This window comes from Varanus komodoensis, unplaced genomic scaffold (assembly GCF_004798865.1).
Source record: "Varanus komodoensis strain SLA01 unplaced genomic scaffold, ASM479886v1 scaffold27, whole genome shotgun sequence".
Classification (NCBI taxonomy): domain Eukaryota; kingdom Metazoa; phylum Chordata; class Lepidosauria; order Squamata; family Varanidae; genus Varanus; species Varanus komodoensis.
The window spans coordinates 6,700,337-6,723,287 of NW_025335701.1; the positions used below are offsets into that span (position 1 = coordinate 6,700,337).

The following is a 22,951-nucleotide window of genomic DNA, read 5'->3' on the forward strand; positions in this document are numbered from 1 at the left end:
AGGGCAGCAGGTTGGAGGAGGCTGCATTAAAGAAAGAGAAGAGGATTAATGTGCATGAGTCAGAAGGTGGCTCCCTGGCCATCTAGTCTGACCCCAAGGTCCAGCTGGCTCCACTCATGTAATACCCAACAGGGGGCATTATGGCACACAGGTTTTGCTATCTCTTGTAATGTGAGAGAATATTGTGATATGGTATTGCATCAATAGTATTTAACACTCACACAATAGTATAAAGTGGAGAAGTCAATAGAGATTGTTGTTCCATCTGTCAAGTGCCGTGATTAAGCTTACACCATTCTATCATTTGGGGATACATAGAAATCACAAAATCACACATGGTGATTTCCCCCTGTCTAAAAACTGTTCAATAATGGTTGCTTACAGCCAAAGGCCATCACAATCCAAACTAAAAATAGATCTGTAATTTAAAACCCTAACCTTAAAACAAAAAGCAGAGTGTACAGAATTAGGTATATTAGAAGGTATATTAGAACAGCATCAGCTCTTATAAGCAAATTAAAAATAAAATATGATGCAGGTTTGACAGAAAAACATTGCATACCTTGAAGATACTAAATATGAAACATGATGATCAAAGAACATAGGGCACCCTGTTAACTTTCCTACACTGAGCTGGAATGTTCTTTGTTGCCAGTACAAAATTTGCCACCCTCAGAGTAGTAAAGGTATCATTTTCCCCGAGAGAAAATGCATATTTGCTGTATCATAAACCTCTTGTGAGAAATTGGAAGAAATGTCCAAGGTATCTACAGTAGTCCCCCGAAATTTGCGGGCGTTGCATTCCTAGAGCACCCGCGAATTGTGAAAAACTGCGAATGTTGAATGTGGTAAAGGTTCATTGCCAGAAGCCCTAGAACAGGGGACCAGTTGAAAGTTGCCAGCGATGGGCCAAGGAGGTATGAGCGGGGGACGTGGGCCGGGCCAGGGGGTAAGTGCGCGCGCAGCGAGGCAAGGGCAGGGGCGTGCATGCGCAGAGATCATTTTCTTTGAATGAGTCCAAACCGATCTCCTTGCAAGCCAAGGAGATCGGTTTGGACTCGCTTGGAGAAAATGACCTCCTTGCGAGCAAGCCGCCACACAGAAAATTCTGGGAACGCCTGAGGCCACGAATGCTGAACCTTGACTTCACAGAGGTATACTGTGCAAATTTCCTCCCTGTCAGTCTTCTGTGATTAAGTTTTCCCCAATATCGTTGGAATTAAATTACTTTTAAAAATTAAAAAAATAAATAGTAAGGTTCTGAATAATGAAAAAGAGTATTAAGGCCATGTAGACCAGCAGGTAAATGTGGTCCTTTGACACAGGCTCCAGTCCCAACCATGCCAAAGTTGTAAATGGAGACTGAATGATAGATGCGTCTCATGTGTTCCCCATATGAAGTTTAAAAACAACAACACATCGTAATGCTCCTAAACCTCTTTGAATGTTGGCTGGGTGTGGCCAGGAGTGGCAACCTCAGTTTAACGCGAGAGTTGATGCTTGAATGTGTGTGCGGGCGGCCGTAAGGCCAAACTTCCCCCCCGCGGCTTTGTTTGTACCTCCCGCTGCCGGATGCTGCGGACGACTGGTGGCTTTCCAGGAAGTCCTTCATGTGCTGCACCTGCCGCACGGCCTGCAAATAGCTCTGCGGGTTTTGGAACCTGTGCGGCCCCAGCAGCGTGAGTTCCAGCTCCACATGTTGCAGTTGGGTGTAGAGGCAACGGTTGTAGCCTCGATGTTTCAGCCTTTCTTCGACTCCTTTCTCCAGAGTTGGGGTCTTTGTTTTTTCTCCGGGGGACACAGAAAATGTGTTTTCTTAGCAGTTAAAAACAGAACAATTGGATTCAGATAACACACGCTGTGAATATGGATCGAGTGTTAGCCATCGCTGAACACAGGGGTTGTTGCTGTAATGTGGGTTATTGTGTTGTCTTAACCCAGCCATGCTAACAACCCATGGAAGCCATGGGTTTTTGTTGGGTTGTAAACTGCAGTTAACATGTGGTTTGTTAGCACAACGTGTGGTTCAGACAACATGAAAAGCCATGTTTCAACAACAACACACATTTCAATGCATGCTCAGAGCTTGAGTGTGGGTTACCCTGTTTCATTTATCTGCATCGTATACGAACTTACATAGAAGCAAACTCCATTGAAGTCAATGGCACTTACTTCTGAGTAGACATGCCTAGGTCCATTGCTGTTGTTATAACTATCCTCACCCCTCCTTTTAAAAGTGAACTGAGTTAGTGTGTGCCTGCCATGAGGCCACTAAAAAGCAACTGGGAGGAATCAGTATGCAGAATGAAACTCAAGAAGCACCAAATACTTTTTAAAACCCCGAGGGGCCCCTAAACGAAGAACGCTGGCCCAATGACAGCGAAGCTCCATTCAATGTGGAATGGAGTATCCTGGCAGAGGTCACACCTGGCTATTGACCTGAGCAGGAGCAGTCCTATTAGGATGTGAGGATATGAGGCAACATTTTTGCAGGCCTCAAATAAATTTCTTGTCAAGCCCTTTGCTTTAAAGCACACGGATCTAGAGCTGAGAGAGCCTCTTTCCGCTGGCATAAAATAGCTTTTCTAGTCCTCCCTCTGAAGCAGGTGGGATGAGTCACCAACACTTGAATCAACTCCACCATCAAAAGAGAATTCTCCTTCCAACAGGTTCACAGCTTCTTGCCCCTGTGATCTGCATCCCCCTCCACCCTTTGCCTGAAACAACTCTTTCCAAAAGGAATGTTGAGTTCAACAAATTGTAGGGAGATTCCCTGTCCCGAACACAACATTCTGCGTGCGTTCAGCAGCCCACAAGGTCGTGCCTTTTCCAGGTGGTCTCTCCCCTCCTTGGAATTGTGTTCCCTCTGTATTTGCCAGCCTGCAACTTACCTTGTAACTCTACCAGGCCGAGTGTGATAATAATCGGGTCATCCTTCTTCTTGTTCTCATCGTAAAATTCATGTCCAAACCTGTTCTGCTGGCAGATGATGTCCTCTACCATGGCCAGAAGCTTGTTGATGTCAGTTGATTTACCAAAATCATGTTCGGAGGAAGGCAGAGGAGCCCTGAAGGTTTTGAAGAGGGAATTGGCAATTCGTCTAATATCCTGGATGGGATCAAAGATACAATGGTAGTGGGAAGCAAGCTGCTAAACTTGCAAAAACAAAACCCCATCTCTGTTTGTGTCCTTTTCCTCTTGCTCTTCCCAGATGTACATCTCAGAACAAATAAATCATTCCTGGGCTGCACCTTGGTGGTGGTTGTCATGATTGCTTTCCTCTTCAGCATGTGGAAATCTTGTGAAATGTCCATTTGGATGGACAGATGGATGGGTAGATAGTTTTTTACATATTTCTTATGTAAACCATACACAAATCTTACAATATCAGACAATACCTACATCATTTAAAATAATTAATAATAACAACAACCAATTGCTTAAAACCAGGGCTGTTTCTGGGGGAAGGAAAGAGGGCTGGTGGCATCCAAAGGATCATGGCACCTGATAAGCCCAGGGAACCCACGAGCACAGTGGCCAGGCCACAGCACACCAGACAGCCCTGCCAACCATCCTCATGCTGCTCGGGAATAGCCCTGGGGAGAGAGTCAAGGCCGTGCCTTGCCAAGGGAACCAACCCACCTGGGAATGACTCTGCTCCAATCGGTGGAATTGTCTCCCACGAGGGACAGAATCCGGCCTGCCACGGAGCAAGGGGCCCCTACCTTTCATGCATCCAAGGCAGCCTGAAACCAGCCTTTCTGTTCATCCAGGGGCTTCTTCTCGGAAGCACTGAATCTCCCTTGACTGGGCAGTCATTCCTGCTTGCAGGAATCAGCAGGAATGGGATGGAATCGGCAAGATCCACTGCTTGCAGAATGCCGTGGGGCAGGGAGGGGGGATATTATGGCAGTGGGAAGGAGAGCCGCCGAGAAAGGCCTCAGCAGTCATAGGCGGCCTGTAAATTATTTTTTAAAGAAGGGAATTGGCAGGAAGTGAGCATGTCCTGTGGGATTCTGCCCTTCACTTGACATCAGCAGCGAGTTATTTAAATAAAGCATCAACCAAGGCTGCCCAGACATTTTGCCGCCTGGGGAGATGGAAAACACCCCTCCTCCCTCCCTCCCTCTCCCTTTCCCTCTCTCTCTCATGAAATTTATTTCCACATGGGAACGGGGAGAGCATCCTTCACTGCAGTGAGCCATGCAGGCTGGAGGCGAGGGGAGTCTGCACCCCACTTGCCTGGCTGGGGGAGGCTGCACTGAACTGGCCCCGAGACACACGTGAGGACTTTGGGGGCCCCCCGGGACTTGCCTTGATGACCGCTTCAGGCGTGAGCGGCACACTCTGCTCCTTCAGCTGCGGGGGGAGGTCAGGGGACACCCGCCCACTCTTCCCTGGCCTCTTCTCCTTGTGAGGTGGGCAGCGGGCGTTCCTGAAGATCTGCACAATGAGCAGGTTGATGGGGAACATGAGCAGCGAGCTTTCGAAGCCGATCATCACCTCCTGCCACGTAAATTCGATCTTCCCTGGAGAGGTGGGGAGAAGAATCAGTGCCATGGGCAGTTCAAACCCTGATCTATGGCTCACCTTTCTACCAAAAACTGGCACTCAAGATCCAGAAGCTCACGCATACGATCTTAGGTGCAAGTTCGAGCGCTTTTGTGGGAAGCGGGTTTCATTTATTGAAAACACATCATATGGATCATCTCAGAAAACTCTACACAGTCTTGTAACGTAGATTTCTGATAAAGGGTGAAAGTAAGAAAGCAGCAGCCTGCTGGTGTCACCAACCCCCAGAGCGAGAAGAACCCATCAGACGAGATTCCCATATTGCCAGTCATCCCTCCAAAGCGTCCCTGCTTCCCTCCCTGGCTCTCCACTTCCCAACCCAAGCAAATCACCTAAGTCCATTTTCTGGTCTGCGGGATCCTTGGGCACCCCCCAGAACATGATGCTGGTCAACATGGTGCACAGAAGCAGTGAGAAGCAGCACGACACCCTCTGGGCACGTGTGAAGGAGCTGCGTGGAGAGCGGTTGAAAATGGAGTACCAGATATGCCCATCACGGAAGCCCTTGGAGGTCTTCATAAAGAACAGATTGCTAGAGAGAGAGAGAGAGAGAGAGAAACAAATTCAGAAGAGACCAGGTTTTGTTTATTTTGTTCTGCTGCAAGAAGAGAAGCAAACATGGCCAATACCCTAAGGAACCTATTTATCATTTATTTATTCATATTGTATTATTTGTATTGTTTCCTGCCTTTTTTCCTTCCAAGGAACTCAAGGCGACTTGCAAAATTCTCCTCCTCCTGCTCTCAAGCTTTTCCCCCCAGCAACAAGCATGGGATGTCAACTAAATATAAACACAATATTATACAAAGTGCTACAGCTACTGAGGAGCAGGAAGAGCACTTGGGTAATGATTGGGTCCCACCTGGAGGGCTAGCCATGATGAAGAAACTTGCGTTTCAGTGGCACAAGGTCAGTCATGTGAGGAGCAGAATGGCACGGTTCACTCTGCTACCAGGAGAAGACAAACAAGCCAGAGTAGTTTCAGTGAGGGATGCCCTTCTTAAATAATCTCAACTTTTGGAGGTCCACGGAGGACAGTGGCTACCTTGAATTTACTGATTCTCCTAATGTATCTATTTATAAATTTATATGCCTCCCTCTAGTCCATAAGAATTCTCTAGGCAGCAAGCATCCCAGCCATAATAGGTTGCCCCTCACTGTTAATCGTGTCCAAACTAAAGGCATTTTTAGGAACCCTGGAGTCCTGAAGGGGGTTGAATCCTGTTGCGAAAGTAGAACTTGAAGAGGAAAGCAGTGAAAGAACTCCTCTCCTGGGATCCTAGCTAATCAGCAGAAATCAATACAGAAATGAGGCAGGCGTAGGGATAAAAGGAGGCAGGGAAGGAGAGACATCAAGATGGTGGACTGGCTGAGCCAACATGGAAGGGTCTGCCTAGGTGGATCCGGGAGGAGGGCAATGGCATCTGAAGCATTTGCTCCCTGGAAGCACAGAATAAAGGAAGACAAGATCTGCATCAATGCAGAATACTCTCCAGCCGTGACCTTTAGCTTCCACATTAGCATCTGGAACCTTTGGCTCCTGGCTGTCTCTAAGCCTTTTGCTAGAACAGCCTCCCAAAACAAAATTGACACTTTCAAATCATGATAAAGCACCCTTCTCACCCTGGTGCTCTTCAGATGTGCAGGATTAAAGCTCCTATCGTTCACTAGCTGAGAGATTATGGCAGCTGTAGTCTAATACATGTGGAAGGTCCCAGGGTGGGGAGAGCCATGCTAGGCCCAGAATATGGACTGAAGGCACATGAGGCATTCGCCAAGCTGAAGCTAAGCAACTCTGAGGCTGGCCTGAGCTTGGAGGGGAGACCCACTGGGAACTGCATGTGGCCACCTTGAATTTCACAACAGGGCAAAGGTGGGATATAAATATTATATATAGGTAGACAGACAGACAGACAGACAGACAGACAGACAGACTAATGTGAATGGATGACCTCAGTTATGAACGGAGCGAGCCAAACTGAATCCTCCACTGCTAATGTTTCTTCAATTCTAACTGAACCATTTTGGAAACTTGCTAAAGAGAAACAACTCCCACCCCTCTGAGCTTTTTGTGGTGGATGAAAAAGGTGAGCCAGCCATGTGACCTAGCTGTTTGCTTAAGCAGCCTTTTCCGTGACCACGTACCTGAAGAGCTTCATGTCCTTCTCTGTAGCTACTGGGAACACCTTATCCAGGACGCAATCTCCAATGTCAATGGACAGCCAGGAATTACAGAGGAAATACCACTTCTGATCTGTGGCAACATCATGGACCAGCACATGGTTGACATACCTATGCATGAATAACAGGAAAGATGCCCAGTGTAACACACCAAACATTACTTTGCGTGTGTCTTGCAGCATCTACATCATGTGTGATGGTTGTAAATGCAGATTTTGCAGTTGTGCATCTTCTAGCCAACATTTTTTACAGCCACCTCATAAACTGGGCCAGCATTTTGCATCAGATGTGACATGATGCAGAATCCACACTCAGGTCTAGAGATAGACATAGACAAAGACAAGCCAGGCTGGATCAGACCAACAGTCCAGCCAGTCCAGACACAGTGGCAAACCCATTGTCCACAGGATCCCTCAAGCAGGATGGGTGCAAGACCTCCTCTTGCCCCAGCTCCTCAGCCACTGCTATATGCAGACTTGCCACCTCTGGTGAAACCAGTGATGCTAAGTAGCCACTGATAGTTTCTACTTCCATGGACCAGTCCAATCCCCTCTGAGAGCCTTCTAGATTTGTAACCATCACTGCTTCTGGTGGCAGCGCATTCCATGATTTAAATATACATTGTGTGCAAAAGTACTTCTTGCCTGTCCTAAACCTTCCCCTAGTCAGCTTCACAGGACAAACCCAGGTTCAAGTGTTGTAGGGGGAGGGGGGTCCTAGATTTTGTTGCCACTGTTGAAGCCAGTGCGTCGATGGCGGCTTGGATTGGGATGACAGTGTCATGGCAGGCCTTCCACTGTTTCCACAACTTCTTCCCTGCTCTGTCCAAGCTGCTATTATCTGCTGAGAGTAAGAAGACAACGAAGACAGACTCGTGGGCTTTTCCTGCTGGAGACTGGTGAGAGGCCTTCTCAGTTCTGGGAGCCATTTGCAATTCTCTCCGTAGAGGAATCACAGGGCAGCGGACGTTAGAGAAATCCGCAGGCATGCACTTTCTAAGAAGCTGAGCTGCAGATTCTGCAACACCTGAGTTGCATGGATTCTGCAGACTTGATTGGATGGGGTTGGGGAAAGGAGGCAGAATTCTCAAGCAAAGCACTGCTAAAGTTAGATCTCTGTGCAAACATTTTAATGAAGATCAACCTTTGCCTCCCAACAAATTTAAGATGTGATGGATAGACTTTGGATCCATGGCAAATCCTCCAAAGCTAGCCAGACTGGAGAAGGCTGATGCAGATTCTTCCCATATGGAAGACAGCCTTCCAGATGCTGTTGAACTAGAACTCCCATTAGCCCTATCCAACAGAGCCCCCAGCAAAGGCAGATGGGAACTGCAAGCCATCAACATCTAGATGGCCACATGCTGCATATTCTTGCACCAGGAGTTCTCAGGGAAGCCCTTCCTTCTGTTTAATGTAGAAATAATGACCTGCTTCACAGGGTTGTATTTGGAATTATCTTGAACATGTGAAGCACTCTGGATATTCAGAAGCCCTAAATAGGGACACAGGAAGCTGCCTGAACCTGAGTGGGACCAGGGGACCATCTAGTCCAGTTGTGTCAGCAATGAATGGCTGTGGCTCTTCATGAAGAGTTTTCCCAGCCCGACCTGGAATGGCCAGGTAGGGACCAAACCTGGGGCCGTTCACCTATTTAGCATGTGTTCTACCACTGAGCCACAGACCATTCTCCATATGGTGGGTGGTGGGTCTTATTTGGTTACACTGGAAGTGTCTCCTTCCTGGAAACACCCAGTGAGAGACAAAGCACTTTGCACAAGAAGCTATGAAGGATGCTGCTTTATCCGCCCCATCACTCTGCTTCTTGCATACCAGGATGGGCTGCCTCCTGAATTATCGTGCCACAATCTGATGCTCTGCAGTTCCCCCAGAGGAAAGAGTGTACAGAGCAGGAAGACATCCACCCCTCCTCGCTCAAAGACTGTCTTCCCGGGGTCTACCAGGTGGTGCGGCTCGCTCTCTCCTTCCTGGCCATACAAAGTGAGGGTCACCTGTAAAAGTAAAGACACGCAGCAATGGGTTTGACTTCCTGCAGGAGCCCGCGCAAGCGTGGTCTTCACACGGGCGCACCACCAGTCCCTGAGGTGCCTTGTTCGAGCAAGAGAATGAGCAAAATTCATTCAGTTTGCATTTTATCTAAATTCACACTTCCAAAATACTATGCAATCTGAAGCTCAGTGGTCCTTCAAAACTCATACCTCTCTGAATTTGCAAAGGAGCGCTTCAAGAAGTATGTAAGACAATGATAAAGTGCATTACATTAGGAAAACTGCCCACAAAAAGTATGCATGTTAGGAGTAGATGTTGTTTGTTTGCTTGCTTGTTGCATTTATATGTCATCCCATAGCTCAAGGGCTCTCTGGGCAACTTAACAATAAAACAATGATAAAACAACAATTAAAACAACTAAACAATTAAAGCAATTCAAAACAGAAAATCCACAAAATGAGTACAAAGTCTAACAGTCAGCAAAAATCGCCTTGGGCAAAACAGCAATAAGATTAGAGTAAATAAATAGATGTACATAAAATGCAAGTATTGGTGGAAATATGCAAAAAAGGATCACGCAAACTTTTGAAAAATCTGTTTTCAAATTCTGGAATGAACCAAATTTAAGAGTAGAGAAATATGCAAAGACTGAGACAAACTGATCTCAAGAAACTGCACAGACTCACCCTCCCCTCTGACATTGGGCTACAGCCCTTCCCCACTTCTAGCCCATCACAGAAGCACCAGTAACACCCAGGATGTGTACCTGGGAGGTTGTAGCTGCCCCTCGGCGGTGTCCAGTATAAACAGTCACCAGGTAACGATACTGAGCAAAAGGGTCATTGTCCTCCAAAACTGTTATCTTCACCTAGGAAAAAAGCATGGAGGCAGCAAATAGCAGAGGGGAAGGATGAACGCATGCACCTAACACGGGCAAGCAAAGCAGAGATTTATCATTGCACACGTGTCTGTTTGTCTGTTGGTTAAAAAAATGAATTATTTTCAGGCTGTGCAAGATTCTTTAGCTACAATAAAAAAGAATATTATCCCTTGTAGAGGAATACAGATGTATTCAACATTATGATGGGAAGAATGACTACAGACATGGTCAGAGAAGGAGAAAGCAGTACGCCCTTGAGAAGATTGTTTCTGTGCGGGAATTAACGAAGGAGACTGCATGGAGGCTGCACGCTGCTCGTGGGGTGGTCTTACTCAAAGTAAAGCCTCAGCAGATCTTCTTTAAATCAGCCTGGCATCAGGGAAAAGAGGGAGGGGATGGGAAAAGACATTTCAAGCAATGTGATGGGCAAAGTGGGGGAGAACACGAGTAAAGGTATGGGGAAAGATGAGGATAATCCCACAAAGACAATGGTTTCCATGGGGAATTACCAATGGGAGGATAGATTGGCTGAGGCACATGGAAGAAGAAACATGAAGAATTGCAATCAAGACTGGGGAGAGGGAAATCTAATCCGGAAGAAGGAAGCAGTGCATGTTGGGATGGGATTTAACCCGCAATGGCAGCTGGGATATGGGCCAGCAGGGGGAGGTAGGCCTCAGACAGAGGAAACCCATGAGAAGGACCAGAACATTTGATGGTTTCTCTGATAGAACGTAAAAGCCAACCACCAATCATGGTAGCCAACTACTGTTGCTTGCCATTATATGAAGATTTGCCCAATGTTACTCTCTGAAATTATTTATTTATTGAAAGCATTTTTACCCCATCTTTTACAGGGGACTCAGGACAGCTTGCAAACTAATTGCATGCACACTGTCTCTTGGGTTCACTCAATAAGCCATGATGGCTTATGATTTTCCACCTCAGCAGTATGGTTTGTTAATCACGCATGAGCAGTCCTGGCTGGGCTCAGACAAGCTTCCATGGTTTCTTGTGCTGTGGAATGCAGCTTTGCTCCTCCTGCACCCCTGCTGTGCAAAGGACACATGTGCAGCCTGCAAATGGAAGGCTGATTGCCTACGCACACCTGCATGCAAACGCGGTCACACACAACACACCACTTCTGCCTTTATCCCGGCTTAGTCAATCTCCTTTCCAGGGCAGCATGCACACAGTTAAGCTTAAAGAAATACTCCACAGAGAGAGTTAACCATGGGCATCCTTTGCAAACTAAGAGCGAATTCTGTTCCTCTAGAAAGGGAAGAGTGAATTACAAAGGGAAGGACAATCCTGGCACGACTTACTTTGGCATCGTCTTCGATGTCTTTTCTTCTGGCCCAGATCAGAACTAGCAAGTACACAACAAAGATGCATCCCACAGTCACCACCACCACCGGGTTGTCCACAAACGTGGCAAACAACTCCACCGTTTTGCTAACATCGATGGTGTTTGGTAACACAAAGAAGGTGCTCCCAAAGAATGTCAGGTGATTGCAGAGGCACTGCGTACTCTCCGGGGTCGTCTCGGGGCCCACCTGCAACCAAGCGAGAGTGCACTGTACCTGCTTCGGTCGAATCACCTGCAAAATCACACATCTGCTTTGCAGGTTTTTTCCACATTCTCACAGAGCTGGACAACCTGCCCCCCCCCCCACACACACACACTCTCTCTCTCTCTCTCTCTCTCTCTCTCTCTCTCTCTCTCACATGCAATTCACAAAGACTTACCACTCACTCCCATCCACACAGAGTGTTGCTTCAACTGGGAAATTCTGAGTGGTCCCTTCAGTCTTTTAGACAGGAGCTTTACCTTCAAGGTCTAGGAAACGGGCTGTCTGGTTGTTGACTACTCTCACTCCTAAAGCATTTCTGGAGCATCCTGGGAAGCCAGCGCAAAATCTCAAAATGGCCCTGCTCCCTCAGATGCTCTGGGATGCTCTCGGAATGAAGCATCTAAGGTAGAAACCAAAGAGCATATCCCTTTGCTTCTATTGTCCTCGTCTGAATGCTATTGCTCTGTGTTCAGTATTGGCAGATACTGGCTGCTGCTTCCTTCTGGCACCCCATTACAAAGCAGTGTGTTGTTCAAAGGCACCACAGCACTGCATCGTGAAGGCATCGCTTTGATGGGATGGTGGCAACTGAGAAGGTGGTCTTCCCTGCTGTGACCACCCACTTGTGGAATGCGTGTCCCTGCGACTTTGGTTCTTCTCTTTCCAGCACCAAAGTGAGGAAATTCCTATTTTCCAGACATTTTAGACTTTTAATTTCTGTTCTTTTTGGTCTGTCACCACATTTTAATGCTTCATTTTGCAGCTAGGATTTTTTAAACTTCTATTTCATAATGTGGTTCTAAAGTTTTAAACTTTTATAGTGTGGTATGTTATGGTTTAATTGTTGCAAATGGCTGCTGCTCAGACATCTTTGGCTACCGGGTGGTGTACAGATGCAACAAGCATGCGAATAAATACATGTGCTCTACTTACCTGACAACCATAACCATTCCAGTTCCCTTCATGCATGTCCCAGAATGCACACTGAGATGCAAAAAAAGTGACAGAAACATTCGTGTCTCCGGGAACCATGTGCTCCACTGCTGTTTCTGGTCTCACTGTGACATAGTAAGTCCCTTCTCCAAAAACCAGGTCTTGTGGGTGGAGAATCCAGGAATATACTTCAGCTGGAAGAGGAAGGACCAGTCAGATCCAGCAATGTACAGAGACAGGATTGCCGACTGTCAAAAAGCATATCCCCGTCTCGTAATCTGGTTGTGTGGCTTTGAAAACCCCATCCTGCTTTGAAACAAAACATCCCCCCACAACTTAATTTGCTTTGTGGGCGATTTTGTCCCCCCAGCCAAGGCATGTGTGGCATATGTCTGAGTGCCTTTAGTTTGACTGAATGGCTGGGTCTGCAGGATACTACAAGCCTCGGTGGAGGTACCACTGTTTGTCTGTTGTGTCATCAGTGGTATTTTAGCATGGTGCATTTGGACTTCAGAAAACACAGTAAGAAATAATGGTCTGTTCTTTGGTTTCTGTTTACCAGAATAGTTTCTCATGCCATCTGAACCCAGTATCACGGGTTCTCTAGCCCCAACATTCAACTACCATAGAGTCCCCTGGAAAGAGCAGCCACTTTAGGAACCTCTCCCGCCATCTGGCCTTTACTACCCATCTCTGCCTCGTAACAGATAGGTCACCGCTTGCCTCACTCCTGCAGGCTGCTTTCTGTTTCCATCCCTCTCCAGCTTCTCTGTTGTCATCCAGATTTCCACCCGTTCTGCCTTTTATTTTCATTCCAAGGTATTTGGACACTTGTATGCATGGCAGCAGGGGGAAGAAGGCTCTCATGGGCAGGGTGAGGACACGATTAGATTATGGGCGCACAGACAATTTCAGTGGATATTCCTGAGATAATAATGAAGGCCAGATAGTGAAGATGAAACTCAAATACTTTGGCCACCTAATGAGAAGGAAGGACTCCCTGGAGAAGAGCCTGATACTGGGAACGATCGACAGCAAAAGAAGGAGGGGACGGCAGAGGATGAAGTGGCTGGATGGAGTCACTGAAGCAGTTGGTGTGAGCTTAAGCGGACTCCGGGGGATGGTGGAGGACAGGAAGGCCTGGAGGAGTGGCGTCCATGGGGTCGCAATGGGTCGGACACAACTTTGTGACTAACAACAACAACAACAATAATGTGCAGTTTCTATATGAAGAAATCTATTTATCTGCTTTTTAGTTTTCTGGTCTATGTTTCACTGCCTGAGCAGTTCCTTGAGGTAAGCCAGATAGACCATGCGAATTTAGTCCTTAGTCAAGTTTCAGGATTTCCAGAAAGTCTTTATCTTGATATTGGACATGCTTACTGTATTTCGGGTCTTATACAGGAAGAGGGAGCCAGATCTGTTGTTGTCCTGGCTGTATCAACTAAAGGATACTTCCTCTGTGCACCTGGGCAGAAGGGGAAGCTTCTGTGAGTTCCAGATAAGGATAGAATCATTATTTTCCCCTGTTCCCCAAGGGCAGTGTCTGATCAGAGAAGGAAGCTTTTAGAAGTGTCATGCATAGCCCGAGATCTCAATCTGAAATTCCATACAATTAAGTCCACCATATTTGTAGTGGAATTGCAGGATGAATTGAAGATGTTTTGAACCCCAGCAGCTGCAGATTTCTTTTGTTTTGGGGATCTGAGTTACATATCTTGCTCAGACGTTGGCTTCAGATTTTATAGGTTCTGCTACAGCCTCTGTTTAATTCCGCTCTCCATTTTTCAGAAGTTGATTGGAAAGCTTCTGACATTGGCTTACATACTTTGAGTAGATAACGTTCCAGGCATTTTGCCATCTTCCTTCTTCCTCTGCTGTATTGATTTACTTTTCTCTCTCTTTCTCTTCTCTTTGTCTCTCTTCCCCCCCCCCCCCCCCGCAGAATTTTCTCAGATAATGTTAGGGTTAATTAATGGTGTGTCCAGTCTTAATAATCAATGATATAAATAATGACTAAGTAGGGGCAGAATGTGATGGGTTGCCCTATTGTCTTGCTCAGAGCTGAAATGCTTATTTTTATTTTGTTTTGTTTTACTGATTTTGTCTTTTTTCTCCTTCTGGATGAGTTGCATATCTTAATTTCTTCTTTCACACTGGGGAGGGGGAGAGATTAGTTTCTGGCTTTTTCACTGCAGGGGTGTAGGGTACAGTGAAAGCATTATGAAATGTGTTGTATCCATAATTTATATTTTGAATTATTCTGTGATTTTTTTGTGTGTAGCAAGGATAAGATTTGCATGTGTACAAGGGCAAATGATACACACATAAAATCGCCACATTTAAAGTGACTACTTGGAATGTCAACAGACTCTGAAATTCAATTAAACAGAAGAAACTGCTTAAACTAAAGGGAAATGAAATTGATGAGGCCTTATTAACAAGATATTTATCAGATGACAGCAGATACATATCAGTTTATATAGGTCTGAGTGGGAGAGGTCTCTGCAACAGATACATTGACCAAGTAGTGATCTTAATCCATAAAAAACTTTTGTTTTCAGTTCAACAAACCATTATTGATCCAGATGGTTTTTCTTTATTCTGGTTGGAAAGTGAGGGCTAATGTCTCTCCAGCCATATTTCACAAACATTTTAGCCAATCATTTGATGCCATTTAAGATTGTGTGTTTGCCGAAGAGGGGAATTCAATGAGATCTTAGATACCACCCTGAGCCAAAGGCAAGCAATGTTGAAATTTGCAATTCAAGACTAAGGGGCAGAATCTGGTCTGATCGTCCATGAACAATATTGCATCCAGATAAGGGAGGCTATACTGTTGTATCTTCTGCCCATTCTAATTGATTCTGCCTGGCAAACTTTTTTTTGGTACAACATCCTCATTATCCCAAGTCAGAGACTCTAAGATTGAAAAACTGAGTGAAGCATATCAGGCCACGCTGCAGGTTGTTTGAACCTGCCTCTGAGGCCTTAATGCGTCCTTATTGAATGATGAGTCTTTTAAAAATCAGATTCCTGCTGAGCTACAAGCCTATTCCGAAATCAGAAGGGTACAATCAAATCATTGTCCATAGAATGGGAGGCTGGCAAAGCTTCCATCTGAGGCCAAATTATCACTTATGCTTCACAGACATTAAACAGGGAATGGCAAATAGTTTTAAGTGATAGTTGAAAATGTTTATTCAGTATTGTATAGCAGTGGCTGTGAAATATAAGAGCAAGATATTGATTCTTTTATCCCAGGTTAATTTTCCCTATCTAGATAGCTCACAAAGGCAGTTTATAATGGCATCTTTGCAGATTGATGGAATTGCAAAAGCAATAAATAATATGAAAATGGGGAAATAGCAGGTCCAGATAGATTTCCAGGTGAGGAATATTAATAATTTTATTTTATTGCTTGTGTAACTCTGTTTTTGAGCCAGGTTCTATTTATGCAACATTCAGTGATGCTTACATTACAATAATTCCTAAAACTGAGAGTTACTACACTCTGCATTAATTATTCCATTGATTAATGTTGATATTAAAATAGTGACTGTAATTTTGGTGGACAAAGTACAACCAGTTATTACAATGTTAGTTCAGCTGAATCAGGCAGGATTAATTAAAAACAGGCAGGAAGCTGGTTGTAGAACTGTTTGCATTAAATAAGGATAGAATTGACACACCTGCCATCAACTCTCTGGATGCGGAGAAGGCCTCCCATGCAATTTTGGAAATTTGTCTTTGCCACATTGAGAAATTATAGTTTTCTTCCAAAATTTCAGAATGGGTTAAAATTTTATAGGAGACTCCTAGAGCCAGCATTAGTACCATGTGGAGCTGGAGAAGAGCAGTGGGAACTGCCGTGTAAGATTGCAGTGTTAGAAAATGGGAAGTGAAATTGATGGGAAAGAAAGACTAGGATGGAGGAGTGGGGAATGGTGAGAGCCAGTGTCGCGTGCGGAATAAAGTGTAGCACTAGAACTCCCGAACGCCACAAGACGTCTCCTCTCTGCTCAGCCATGGAGCTCACTTGAGCCAATTGTCATTGGTGACCTTGGGCCAGTGACTCACTCTCAGCCTAGCCTACCTCACAGGGTTGTCAATGAGGAGAAGAACCATGAAAATTGCCTTTGGTTCCTCACAAGAGGATGTAATGTAAAAGGCAAGAAAGAAAAGAAGGAAGGATAATGGGATGCCGCTGCGTTTCAGTGCCTGAAAGGAAGCCGAAATGGAAAAGGTGGCATGGTGGATGTAAGCCAGAGCGGGTGGATTTCAGGGGACAATTGCTTAGTGAAGCATCCCACCAGGGGAACTGTTCCGGGAGCAGGAGAGGGGACTACAGAGGGAGGGAATTCGTGGGGTGACAGAAAGCAAACGGAAGCATGGGGAAAGCGTGTGGAAAGGAGATGACTGCAGGCTGATAAAAATACAAGCCTCTAACAGGAGAGGAAGATGCTTCGGCAACCGCTGGGCCAGCATGGCTGGGGAGACGTGGGGCAAAGCCCAGCCACATGCCTGCTCTGTGCAGAAATAAATACCCAGCAGGAAAACCCTCGCTGATGTTTGCAGCCCCTGCGCTAGGACAGGCCCTGGCAAATCTTCCATGGGGTAAGGGGGGATAGGAAGGGCTGTGGGGAAAGACGTCTTGGCATGGAGAAGCTTCACAGCTTCATCCATTAACTGGTGGTTGTAGCAGAAGGTTGTGAGGAAAAGGAGGGATGACAGAAATCACACCCAGGGAACTGTGCAGACCAATGGAGAAGGGGCAGGCAGGGAACACTGCACCTTGGGCTGAATTTCAGCTGATGGGACGTGGGCCATCTGAGCAGCGGGGGATGGAAATGACGGTACTGTAGAAACCATGGCTTTAAAAGTCGTGACTGAAACCACGCAGGGTGACGTGCAAATGCATCCAATGTTTCTCTCAGGAGCTCAGAATTGGCCGAAGAATGGATCTCAGGTTTCAGCAATTATGGGAAATTTAAGACTTAATTTATCCTGCATCAGTGCATAACAACAAAATCTGCATAACAAGGCACAATCTCTAACCGGAATAATTGTCTTGGTCGAAACTTCAGTTCAGCACAAATATGTTTTCCCTCAATGGATTTTAGTTTTTTCTTTGCTGAAGGACTTTGGGCCTCTTCCTGGCTCTCCAAACAGGCTAAGATGTTCCGTTAACTTTAACTCTGTTAACTTTATTTTGTGCTACAAAATGTGTTTGTTGTTTAGGCTCACAAAAGCAATACACAGGCTTTTTACATTATGCAATTTGGGTGGGGAGCGTATTTTATACCTCTGGCATTTGTTTTATGAATAGGAAACTGTAAAAGTCAGGGGGCTGAAATTTGAAAACATGGTTTAATACCCTGCATTTGACATATCCTCAAAGAATTAAGTTATAAGTCTACTTATGTATAAATTACACAACAAAATGTGAACCTGGGGTGGAAAAATCACCCCAAGATGCAGGATGAAGTTAATCAAAGTTTGAAATGGAGAAATCAGTAGTTATGCTCTGGAATGAAACATAATTACCTACTTACTCTTACAGAACAAATTGCTGCTAAACTGACTTTTACAGAGATCAGTTCAAAAGCTGAAAAATCTAGAAGGGGGGGTACAGTGGTGGAGTGTTAAATTTTAAAGAGATGGATTATTTCAGTCCTCATTGCCACGCAACCAAGAAGAATCTAAAAATTCAGGCAGCAGTGTGGATCCCTCCCTTTCAATAAACGAGCTCTGGTTTCCTTTTCCACCAGGAGCAGCTTTTTCATAAAGCAAATGGTTTTTAATTGCAGATCCACTTGCCCTCAAAATACTTTGTATTACAATGGGGAATCATAGATTTTGCTAGGAAAATTAATTAAAGCGTAGCTCAGTTCAGAGAGAGCAGGGAGGCGGATTATGTCAGCACGCTCACCTATCAAATGCTCCCTTGGTGCCACTATACTGCCGAAACTGCTCTAGTTGGTTATGAAATCAGTTCAGCACCACTTACGCTGGGATAAGAAAAGTTTGTTTATTCCTGATCTAGGTCTAGAAGATACAGGACCATCAGAAGTCCCTGGCAGACATATGCAACCTTTTTGGTTGGTGAGCAGGCAGAAAAGTTCTCCTGCAAAGAGCTAATGGACTTACCTCCAGGTTTTCTGTTGTGAGGAAGATGTATCATCAAGTCATAGCTAGTCTCATTGGGATGATAGCCATATCCCAAATATAAGATAAGTGGAATGTTTTGGTCCAGCTCCAGATGGATCACTAGTGATGCATTTACTGAGGTCACATTGACTTGGAGAGCGCCGGAATCTCTCAGACGCAACACATTCCTCTCTTCTTGGACTGGCGAACTCCGTGGCAGCAGCATCTGCATTGGAAACCAACAGTGCAGTTCTGGAAATGCATCCTTGCCCTGGGAATCTTTACAGTGAGTTCACTACCACCTAGTGGGGGGCCAGCTGAATTATGCCTCTTGATATCGTGTCCTCATGAAAAGAGCAGGCTTTGCACAGATTGGAAAAGCCCATTGCTTGATACAATGGAGACTCTGGGCAACATTGTGCCAATCCTGAAGTCGGGAGCTTTGTGCTTGGCTCATCTGAGTGAAGACACAGCTATGGGCACCTGTCAGTGCGATTCCTGACACTGTGTCCGCCCACAGCTGAGGGACACGTCTGCCTCTGAAAGGGGAAGGGGGCAGCTGCACAGCTCTGCCTCTCAGGCCACCCCCTCCCTGCTCAGCTTTAACTTACAAAATTACAAAAGCATGTGCTGGATGGGAAAGCCTGCCATCTAGGCCTCAAAGGCATACTTAAACTGATTAAAATTAATTTAGTCATTATCTGAGATCCCCTTAAAATGAAGGTCAAGTCTCAGGAGTCTAGTCTTCACCAGCAGACATATGTACACAGTTTCTGCTGGATTATTCCTATCCTTTTTGCTATGTTGCTCAAACAGGCGTGTTGTTATAGATCCGGTAGTCTCAGCCCAGGCAAAGATTAGACCCAGAGTTGCTTGTATTCAGCAAATGTGATGCTTTCAGGTACCATCGAGGCTTTGATGCTTGGGGACCATATGAGGGCTGGTCTACCTCATGGTTTGGCAACCTGGCTTCCAAACATGGTTGACTCCATATCCCATCAGGTCCAGCCACCGTACCCAATGGGCAGGATTATAGGAATTGCAGTAAAAAAAAAAAACTGCAGGGATGTTGCAATGCATCTACTTTGCAGGGTAAGGCTCAGGGCCTGTCCCGTATCTCAATATTCCTGAACATATTCAGAAAAGTACATGGTAGAAAAAGTTCCTTCTGGGAATACAGTAACATCTCCTGTGATTGAATGCTCCTCCACATCAAAAACTCCTCACCTATTGGAAAGTAAGCACCTTGGGGAAATTACCTCAATGTTTTCCATAAGGTTATGAACCGGAATTACTGATCCATCCAGGCTGGTGAGGCTGAGGCCTCCCACAATTCCATTAATATCAAAATTGTCACTGGAGGAAAAGGGATTGACCGCAAAGCTCATCATCTACAAGAAAGGTTGATAACTATCAGAGAGATTCGCTCAGATCTGTACTCTTCAACGCTCAAAACTGCAGACTCGAATGCAAAGAAGATTCCGTTGCAATGGATATTCATTCATAATTATGCAGGTGACGGAGGAATGGATTTGGTATTCCCATTAACTCAGGAAGCTTGCATGATCGACTCAGTTTTGGATGAATTTAGATAAAATGACTGAAGGCTAAGAGTCAGTGTTGCACAGTAGGTACGGTTTGAACAAGTCAGGATTGAACCTTAAATTTTAATCTCTGAATACTGAACACTATACTTTGGGCACTCCCTAAACACAAGTTCAGTTGCTTCATAAACCAAAGGTTCATCCTGCAATGCTGGAATAGACCACAAGGTTAGCGTGGTGCCCAGGTGTGAGAAGAACAAATAGGCTGCCGCTTTGGAGTAGGAACAGTGAAAGACACAGAAATTCAGAGATCTGAGCTTGGGCATCTCCTTGCTGGTCTGAGGTGGGAGCAGTGGACTTTGCCTCGGAGTATTCAAATTGTTCCGCAACCTGTGCTTAACCATTTGAAAATGAATGCAAATGTTGCAAAACATGAATCAGGGCTTGTTCCCATCTGTCTGAGAGAAATCAAGGCTGGGCAAGCCCACCCACCCCCTTGTAACTTCTCACCTCCTGGAGCAGTAGGGTGGATACAACAGTGTTTCCAGTGAAGGCCAGCAGCATGAAGGCGTGCAGGAGAGATTCAGGGACTATCAGGCCTGGTGCGGTGGTTGGCATGTTCGGCTGGGGAGCTGGGTTCTACTGCCCACATGGCCAGTTGCTCCCTTCCAGCCTAGCCTACCTCACAGAGTTTTGGGTGCAGAGATCAAACTATGGTATGAAAGCTATGGAGGGATGGGATGGAACTGCACCACCATCCTCATCATTGTCATCAAGGGCTGCTGCTGCCGATGGTTGTTACAGGAGCGCCATCATCGGGGGCGTCTCGAGAGCAGTTGCCTGGAACACGGACTCTTGCATGCAAGTCCGCTGAGGGATTCCTGGGCCATCTGGGTGGCCAAAGTGCTCACAGAACGCTAGCCTCGGAACTGTACTACTTCTTCTTTTCCACCTCCCCTCTACCCCTTGTTTTGCTTGTTCAGTTGCAAAGTCGTGCCAAACCCATCATGACCCCACGGACAACATTCTGCCAGGCTCTCCTGTCCTCCGCCATGCCCTGGAGTCCACCCAAGCCCACACCCACTGCCCCAGGGACCCCATCCAGCCCACTCGTCCTCTGCTCTACCCCTTATCAGGTGGCATGTGGTGGAGTGGTGGCAATGCTTAGACTGCTATCATAAAACAATGCACATCTTAGCAAAAGAAGAACATTAATTCCGAGCTCAAGCCAAGTCGCAACTAAAACAGGTCACTTGCCCGAATGTCCACCATGTCATCACTGTCTCCCGAGATGTGGAGGGAAGAGGCAGATGGCAGAGTGAAGCTGGCAGCACCGGAGTTGGAAATAGTAATGGATGTGCCGCCTGCGTTGTCCGTCTGTAGCCTTTGCAGAGAAGGATCAGAAAACGTCAGGGAAGAGGAAAACGAAGGAGCAGAATGAAAGGCAGGGCATCCAGTAAATGGCAACATAGCTCAGGGCGGAGTCCGTCCTGCTTTGGGGCCACAACCTGTAGCACCCCTAAAAAGAGGCAGGACTGAGCAGCAAACAGGCAAAAGAAATGGAAGGGTGGAGGGGACACAGGCGCTGAGGATACAAGACCGCAGAATTGGGAAGGAACTCAGAAGAACCACTGGCAGGTGCATATAATGCCTACTGGGTTCAGATAACATAACTCACGCTGAAGGTTTGAGTGTGGGCAGAGTGTGGCTTGTTGCTGAATTGTGAATGTCAGTTACCATGTTGTCTAAACCTAGCCAAGATGGTGAACAACCTGTCAACAGGCCATTGTCTTTCTTCGTGAGTGGTTCCTGGTTAACAAGCCATGGAGGCCTCGTGACGCAGTGTCCACTGCCAGCCACATTCCAAACGCATAGGCAGACATCTGGACAACGAAGGCAGAGGCAACAGGGAGCGTGAAGAGGATGAGCAGAGTGCTCCTGGAACTGATGCTTCTGCCTCCAGGTGGGTCTGGACAGCCCTTTGCAAGGCTCCATGGCAGCAGCATGGCCACCATGCTAAAATGCTGCTTCTGGGTTCACACAATCGAACAAACCAGGGTGACGTATGGGAACCATAGAACAGACTGTTGCTTCTCTCCATGGTTACATGGAAACCATCCTTACCAAATTGTACTCTGGCTTGGTTCACACTGGATGACAAACCATGACACAATGGCTTCCACTGTGATTTAGACCCCAACTGCCAAATTTAATACAAGAATTACATGTGCTGTGCAGCGTGTCCACATTTTACATCTAGGGATCAAAGTACATGTAACATGGCAGCTCTGTGATTCTACATCCTGTTAGACAGTAATGTGGGCATAAAGCATGAGATACAGACCACGGTGCCTCTCCAAAGCAGCTGCCGCCGCCGCCGCCTCCACCTCCTCCTCCTCCTCTTCGCTGCTTTTTTAAATTCACAGAACTCACACGTCACATGTAAGGGAACTCCAACCTCTCTGCCTTTTCAAAAATGGCTGCATCCCCACTGGATCACTTCACCCTGTTGCTTTGCAGTAGCCAATGGGATACCTGAATGCTAGCAACCGAAGGCGTCTCCAGGTTTTCCTGGAGGGAGACGAAACACAGTTGGGATCCTAGGAAAAGTTGAAGAAGCAAATCAAGCTGATTACCTGTTGATGTACATGGCCACAGAGGGAGTTGCGAGCACCATGGGTTCCGTGTCAGGCAGTTTACCGATCAGGAGAGCGCTTTGGAGGTTTTCAGCAGCCGTTAGAAGCCTCTGTGATACCAAAATCTATGACAGAAGAACCAGCCACATCCTGTGACATTTTTTTAGTGACAGCCCAGAACATATTCTTGCCTTGCCTAGACTGGCTGATACACATTCATGTGGTCCTTTTACACCTGTCACTAATTCAGTGACTGAATCATCTGCAAGGGCTTCTAAGAGGTTTGCTACAAGAGGCATTTATCGAGCATGCAAGATCCCTTCAGAGATCTTGTGATTTGCCAGCATCACTTCTCTTCTTAAGAGAACATTCTTGGGAGGAGGGGGTTAGAGCTTGGAAAATGGGGTATTATTTCTGAAAGCAAATTAAAATATTGTTTCTCACTTGTGCATTTGCACCATCCCACAATAAT

At 46.1% G+C, this 22,951-nt stretch overlaps 1 protein-coding gene across 1 annotated transcript in view; it reads right to left on the reverse strand.

Moving 5' to 3' along the window:
- PKD1L2 (polycystin 1 like 2) overlaps positions 1–22,951 on the reverse strand; it is a 77,890-nt gene that overhangs the window by 21,019 nt on the left and 33,920 nt on the right. The window contains exons 19-31 of the mRNA XM_044434106.1: positions 22,480–22,604; positions 21,101–21,227; positions 19,559–19,690; positions 18,300–18,525; positions 12,150–12,343; positions 10,968–11,198; positions 9,529–9,630; positions 8,586–8,764; positions 6,718–6,864; positions 4,905–5,104; positions 4,315–4,529; positions 2,892–3,108; positions 1,560–1,788 (exon numbers count right to left, since the gene is read on the reverse strand). Coding sequence (XP_044290041.1) covers positions 1,560–1,788; positions 2,892–3,108; positions 4,315–4,529; positions 4,905–5,104; positions 6,718–6,864; positions 8,586–8,764; positions 9,529–9,630; positions 10,968–11,198; positions 12,150–12,343; positions 18,300–18,525; positions 19,559–19,690; positions 21,101–21,227; positions 22,480–22,604 — 2,324 coding nt within the window. The remainder of the gene's footprint in view (positions 1–1,559; positions 1,789–2,891; positions 3,109–4,314; positions 4,530–4,904; positions 5,105–6,717; positions 6,865–8,585; positions 8,765–9,528; positions 9,631–10,967; positions 11,199–12,149; positions 12,344–18,299; positions 18,526–19,558; positions 19,691–21,100; positions 21,228–22,479; positions 22,605–22,951) is intronic.